The sequence below is a fragment of the Sinocyclocheilus rhinocerous genome, unplaced genomic scaffold (assembly GCF_001515625.1).
Source record: "Sinocyclocheilus rhinocerous isolate Xijiao unplaced genomic scaffold, SAMN03320098_v1.1 scaffold171, whole genome shotgun sequence".
NCBI classification, from domain to species: Eukaryota; Metazoa; Chordata; class Actinopteri; order Cypriniformes; family Cyprinidae; genus Sinocyclocheilus; species Sinocyclocheilus rhinocerous.
In genome coordinates, this window is record NW_015642206.1 from 1,088,085 (window position 1) to 1,095,382 (window position 7,298).

The 7,298-nt window shown below is 36.1% G+C and overlaps 1 protein-coding gene across 1 annotated transcript in view; it reads left to right on the forward strand.

Annotated features, from left to right (window-relative positions):
• The first annotated feature begins 368 nt into the window (after nucleotides 1-368).
• LOC107755725 (arrestin domain-containing protein 3-like) overlaps nucleotides 369-7,298 on the forward strand; it is a 9,049-nt gene continuing 2,119 nt past the window's right edge. Inside the window, exons 1-5 of the mRNA XM_016572608.1 lie at nucleotides 369-721; nucleotides 820-855; nucleotides 947-1,007; nucleotides 6,086-6,233; nucleotides 6,329-6,425. Of these exons, the coding sequence (XP_016428094.1) occupies nucleotides 460-721; nucleotides 820-855; nucleotides 947-1,007; nucleotides 6,086-6,233; nucleotides 6,329-6,425 (604 nt within the window). The 5' untranslated portion in view covers nucleotides 369-459. The remainder of the gene's footprint in view (nucleotides 722-819; nucleotides 856-946; nucleotides 1,008-6,085; nucleotides 6,234-6,328; nucleotides 6,426-7,298) is intronic.

The following is a 7,298-nucleotide window of genomic DNA, read 5'->3' on the forward strand; positions in this document are numbered from 1 at the left end:
ATGTGAACATTAATGTTGTTTATATAGGCTATCTTATAAGCTGCTTTCTATTTTAAATTTTTTAATACATATTTCTTTATTTTTTATTGTCAGTTTGTATAATTTGTTGGTTAATTTTTGGTTGAATTTCGTTGTTATTGTTTTTTCTATTTTGTTTCTTTTTTTCCCTCTAGTTTGTTTTGGCCTAATAACATCTGGCAAAGGGACTACCAATGAAAACTAGCCTTTGGGCTAATTGGGGTACATTTACATTCACGAATGTTGATTAATGTACACTGTCCCTTTTTTTTGGGAAAAACCGCCCCTGAACCACGCCGAATAATAGCTTCAAACTGTCCCACCCAAAGCTGGAAGCCCACATACTTTGTTGATGGTTTCCTGCAATCGCGTGACAGAGTAGTATAATTTCATCGAGTTGAGTTCAGACGTCAGAAGCAGATATTGGCACTAGGAGACAAGATGTCACTCGCTGTGAAAGACATTTCTGTTACCTACAATCCTATCAATCAGAGCAATACCTTCACCAGCGGGGATTATATAGCGGGACAAGTCATCCTGGATGTAGCGAAGGGCACACAAATTCAGTCGTTGAGTGTGAAAATTAAAGGGAAAGCGGAAGTGTTTTGGACCGAGCATCACAGTAAAATCACGATTATTTACTCGGACGAGGAGAAGTATTATTCCGTGGAGAGATTTTTTGTTCGGGAGGACAAAACGCATGGTAGGAGTAACTACTGCTGCTGTAGGTTTTGCTTTATAGTTAGAAGAAACCAGGTCGATTTAACCAGCTGCATTTTGTGCTGTAACTTGATCTAGCAGGAAATGAGATGCTGAAAGATCCATCAGGACAGCCGTGTAAGTCTGTTCGCGAATTAGATGAATAATGCAAAAAGAGCTTTGAGAAATATTTAAAATCTGATCTTTGATTTGATTCTTGACTTCTTAGATTCTTCTGCTGTGGCACCAGGGCGTCATGTTTACCAATTTACCTTCCAGTTGCCTCTACAGGGGGGGGGGGGGAGAATTTTAAGAACAAAGTTTAAAAATGTATCATGTTTTCAGAAATGTAATCCTTGTATTCGCGTTGTTTTTATTTTTAAAAAGGTATACAATTTAAACTAAATAAACAAAAATGTTAAAAGTAGGCTACTAACTGAAGTGGGGTGAATTAAGGATGATTGGGACATAAGGTCAAATGAGATAGTATAACTGTACAGTATTTATTTTCTCACCTAATGAGTGAAAATAACTTTTTTGATGAGCCCTAGCTGTAAGACCACATGGGTTGCCCTCATTCATGTAGATAGGTGGGGCAGGCATCAAACAGGATTCAATTCAATTCAATTCAATTCAAGTTTATTTGTATAGCACTTTTCATGATACAAATCGTTGCAAAGCAGCTTTACAGGAAATTTAGTAGTAGCTTGTCAGTGTTGACTGTCAAATTGATGTACATATGGCAGAAATGTACGGTAAAATTCAGTTAATGACATAAACAAATAGACGATGAACACTATTAACAGCAATGATTATATGTTGCAATTAAACTTGTAGCAAAATTTGGTAGTTTATGTTGTTTCAGTTTGGCATCATCTGATGTCCTCTGAGGGGTTTGCATCATCTCTTCTCAGGTGTTTGGTCATCTCAGGTCTTTGTAAGGGCTGGTTCCAGACTGAAGCTTGTGTAATTCCTAGTTACCACGGGATGTAAATCGGGATGTGGCAGAAACAGAGAAACAAATAGAGACATAATTAGCGTAGCTGCTGTTCCAACCAAGCAAAATTGATTTGTTTAACCCAAGCTAAAGAATAATAATGTGCATTTGATCAGATATAACTGCAGTACAAGATTATGAGATGCATTATTTGAATGCTTGGCCAAAGAGATGTGTCTTTAATCTAGATTTAAACAGAGAGAGTGTGTCTGAACCCCGAACATTATCAGGAAGGCTATTCCAGAGTTTGGGAGCCAAATGCGAAAAAGCTCTACCTCCTTTTAGTGGACTTTGCTATCCTAGGTACTACCAAAAGTCCAGAGTTTTGCGACCTTAGGGAGCGTGATGGATTGTAGCGTGTTGAGACTAGTTAGGTACGCAGGAGCTAACTCATTAAGGGCCTTATAGGCAAGTAATACTATTTTGTAACTGATACGGAACTTACTTAATAGGTAGCCAGTGCAGAGACTGTAAAATTGGGGTAATATGATCATATTTTCTTGACCTGGTAAGGACTCTAGCCGCTGCATTTTGGACTACCTGTAGCTTGTTTATTGAAGATGCAGGACAACCACCTAGCAGTGCATTACAATAGTCCAGTCTAGAGGTCATGAATGCATGAACTAGCTTTTCTGCATCAGAAAAAAGTAACATGTTTCGTAGCTTGGCAATGTTTCTAAGATGGAAGAATGCTGTTTTTGTAACATGGGAAATATGATTTTCAAAAGACAAGTTGCTGTCTAATATAACACCCCGATTTTTGACTGTAGAGGAAGTAACAGTACACCCGTCTAGTTGCTAATTGTAATCCAAGAGATTCTGTGTACTGCTTTTTGATCCAATAAGTAATATCTCTGTCTTATCCGAATTCAATAGGAGAAAATTAGTTCACTAACCACTTTATTTCTTAAACCTTTAAAGATCAATATATCTGTTTGTTGTTTTGTAGATATAGATTTTTTTCAGTGCCAAATCCCTCTGTTTCATTAGATGATGAATATCAATATTTATCCAAGGCAAAAAAAAAACTTTTCTCCTGTTACTTTTAAAGGAGCATGTAAACTTCTGGATTATATTTGCAAGTGTGTCTGTCAAAAAAAATCACAGCACTCATTTAAGTTATCAGTTTGAAATATACTCTCCCAATTTATGTTATTCAACTCATTTTCAAACTGAGACATCTTCTGCTTGGGAATTCCAGTTTGTGAATTATTAACTCTGGTTCCAAAAAATCGGCTCTGAAATCGTTGTTTTGTTAAGTTTCTGACAATCAAGGTCAAGTTATGATCAGACAGATCTGTTAACATATTATAAATGTTGTAACTCGTTCTGGTTTATTTGTAAAAATTAAATCTATCAGTGTTTTACTAGTTCGAGTGATTCTATAGGGCTCGTTATCATTTGATGCAATTTATATTTAGATGCATAATTGTAAGTTTTTTTTCTTACTGTTATCCAACCAATTTATATTAAAGTCTCCCAGTAAAATTGTTTCAGTGCGACAATTAAACAATTTAAATAGTTCATCAAAATCATGGTAAAACGAAACATTATGAGAAGGAGGGTTATATAACACCATAATATTAAAATTCATTCTCGCTGATAACACTACATTTAAAATTAAACATTCTAACCCAAAAGTCTCCAGTTCAATCACAGAACATTTAAAAAGATCTCTGATATAAACCAGTACCCCACCTCCTTTACCAGACATTCTATCTTTCCTGTAACATGTGTAACCAGGGACATCAATCATGTTTGTAGGAATATTAGTGTTTAACCAAGTTTCACTGAGTGCTAAGAAGTCCAAATTAGACTCACTCAATAAATGTTGAACTTCTTCTCTTTTTGATAAAACACTACGTATATTAAGATGACCTCCAAAAATACCTTTTGGTTTTGACTTTAAGTCCTAGATCACTTTTGCTTGATTCACTGTTTGAAAGTATTTCAATTTATTTTGCTTATGTGCTGCATGACTAAAAATCCCTTTACCAATATGTGGTTTTGGTGACTTTTTAGCAAATTGTTCCACTTTAGGCATAATGTCACTGTTCTCCACTTCTGCTGTTCCAGCAATGACTGAGTTCTGATTAAATTCCATGAAGAAGCCACTGACCTGTGCTAGGCCAGTAGAATGCCTCACCACTTCAACACCATGTGTGTCCGCCAGTGCCCACTGCAGACAACCTTCAGACTGCATATCAACAGACAGTCCCAAATTGATGCTAGTTGAAGGGCCTGGGTTTAGCTGTATATCACCACTTAGCAGGAGCAAAAAGAACAGAACTTTCAGATCATGTCCTTTCCTTCTGCCTTTTATACGTTGTTTAACCTTGTTTGTAATGTAAAGTTCTTCATCACATTGCCAACAAGTTAAATAAATAACATGATATCCATGCCCATAAAAGTTCAGCATTGATATACTAGTCATAGGTGAAGCATGGATAGGGATACTTGATGTTTCATCTTATGTCATGCTCAGACATTGACCAAAAGGGAAACAAAGAAACCACATACAAAGTAGCCATATGAAGACATACCTTTTGTTACTGAAGTTAGTATTTGGTTTTTGACTTTGGTCTTGATTTTGTTGATTGTATCTGTCCTTTAAGTTGAAATGAAGTAGTTTAAATGGATAATCCATAAGCAATTGGAGAAACCTCAAACAAATGTGCCAACATATCCTTTGTCTCCAGAACATGGGTGTAAAACTTCCTGAAATTCCTGTGTTTTTCACCAGAAGATTATTGATTTCTTTCTCCTCAGAATAAAACTGTTGAAAATATAGGCCAAACCATCCAAAATTGGTATACGAAGCTGGTGCAGAAGGTAGAGTAGAAGAGCAGATGCAGAGTCTAACAAACAGTTCAGCCATGCGCAGTCATATCCTATTACTCCCACGTAGTGGTTTAAAACTGGTAATCCAGAGTTTTTCCATGAATAAAAGTTGATTTCATTCTTATTTGAGTAAAACTGTTGAAAAATGTAGACCATTCCAACCAGGATTAGCAAGAAAATCTGGTACAAAAGAGCAGGTGTGGAGCCTAACAAACCACCTCTGCTCCTGGCAGCCATCTTGAAAGTCAAACCATTGTGAAAACCATTTAATGCACAGGTAGTTCCAAGTCAGTTTAATCAGAATTAATAATTATATTAATGCCCTGCTTTAATTGATGCACACAAACCCACACACATCACTCGCACCAAAACACACTAGTGATGGGTAGTTCGGATCATTTTACCGACTCGGACCTTTGAGTCTCGTTCAGCAAAATGAATGAATCTTTTTTCGAGTCATTTCGTTCATTTTAGCAAAATACAATTAAAATGTTACGTGTTACTTCCCTAACACGTCTACTAACGCAAACGTTGATCACACTACAAACAATACAAAACTGCTATAAGAAACAGAAAAGATTAATTCATTGTTTACCTGGGTCTTCAGTCTATGATTAGCTCACCTCACCTCTTATCTGACAAGAATGAACGAATCGTTCAAGAACGACCCAACACTAAAACACACACACAGAGAGAGGTCGGAGATTGCGTTGCGCACACACAGAAACTTGTTGTCAACGCTGCCACGCGACTTTTATTAATAAAATAGCCTAGATACTAGATCGCTACATTATATTCAAATAAATGTGATCTTACCACACTATTTCATCTCTGTGTCTGACTTGAAGCAGGCAGAATGCTAGAGCTAACGAGCCGTAACAGATGAAATAACCGTCATTTTTACCCTTCCAGTCAAATATTCCGCTGCAAACATCATTAACAGCTTTAAGCTGTTAGTGCTGGCAAATGACCATGGTATAAGCGGGATAACACTGCTCCGGGTGTGTGTTCACTACTGTGTGTGTGCACTTGGATGGGTTAAATGCAGAGCACAAATTCCGAGTATGGGTCACCATACTTGGCCACACGTCACTTCACTTTCACTTTCATAATGCACACTCTGATGCGATCTCCGACCTCTCTCTCTGTCTGTGTGTGTGTGAGTGATGTGTGTGGTTTTGTGTGCATCAATTAAAGCATCGCATTAATATAGAATGGTGATTAAACTGATCTGGAACTACCTGTGCATTAAATGGTTTTAATGCATACCTGACAGCCAATCAGAATCGAGCATTCAGACAGACCATGGTATAAGAATAATATGTTAAAATAAAATGACTGGACCGCACATATTTAAATATATTTAAATATTTATTATAGTTTTCTAAAATATAGTTAATAAAACAGAACATTATGTCAATCTACTTTTACCAGTATTTCTTTTCTTTTTTTTTTCAGGAATTTCAACCTTTTAATGAGACTTTACTTCCTGCTGTACAGTTTTACATAAAGCATTTCTTTTCCTTACAGGCACTTCCCACCAACCTTCAAAGGTTCAGTTGGAAAAGTTGTCTACACTTTGGAAACAAAGCTATCCAGATCAATGTGCATTTCTATCAAAGACAAAACAGAGTTTCACTATGTCCCCAGACCAGATGTGTCCAATCCTGAACTAATGGTGAGATTACAACAAAAATCCCATATATGTCTTTACCATACATCATCTATGTTTTGAGGTTTTCTCACCTGTGTAATAGATGTTTTGTCTTATAGGCACCTCAGTATGGAACCAAAGATAAACAAATGAAATTGTTCACCTCTGGGAGTGTCTCGATGAACATAAACACTGAGAAAATGGGATACTACCTTGGTACAATTATATTTCTTATAACATCTCAGCAGTGTTAATGTTCTCCCATTGTCAATAAACTCAAATTTTGATCATTGTAAACACAACCGTTTCAAAGAAAGCCGTATTCAAACCATTTCTGTATACATGTAAAATATCACAAGATTAAATATATGTAAAATCGGAAATATCAAACATCTTTGTGGAGTAGGTGAACACCGTTACTTTTCCATTTCTTTAGTTTCATGTTTACAGTCTGTGAGCACTCTTGTGTAAGCGAGTAGATTAAGATGATGAATGAGGTCTTTTCAGATCATGCGTTTTTAGCTGTTGTAATCATTTACAAAGAAGTTAGACATTTCAGGCTTGAAATCAACTGTTATAGCTGTTCCCTCCCCATCTAAACCCACGCATTACTTGTAGAACTGGTTCTACTTATTTTTTTTCTTCTTCTAGGAAAACATTAACGTTATCTGTATTAGACTTTATTATGTTATTATTATGTTATATGTATGTTATAGGTTAATTATATTATGTATTATTATGTTATCTGTACAGACTTTATTCATTTTCAGTGTGTTTTGATATCTCATATGTAACACGATCAGTGCATTACAAGCAACGTGCGTAGTCAGATTACTTTTTTCAAGTAACTAATAAAGTAACGCATTACTTTTTCATTTACAAGAAAATATTTGAGTTACTTTTTCAAATAAGTAACTCCAGTTACTTTGTTTTTCCATTGATTGACTGACAGCTTCGTGTTGCCATGTTGAGAGAAATCGGGAGTAAGTCCAGTGGTGTTGTGTGCGCTTTGGGAATGACACCACATGAGTAGGAGATGAGTAAATGCATGTTGACATTTAGTCTAGAACTACAGTAAGCATCATTACT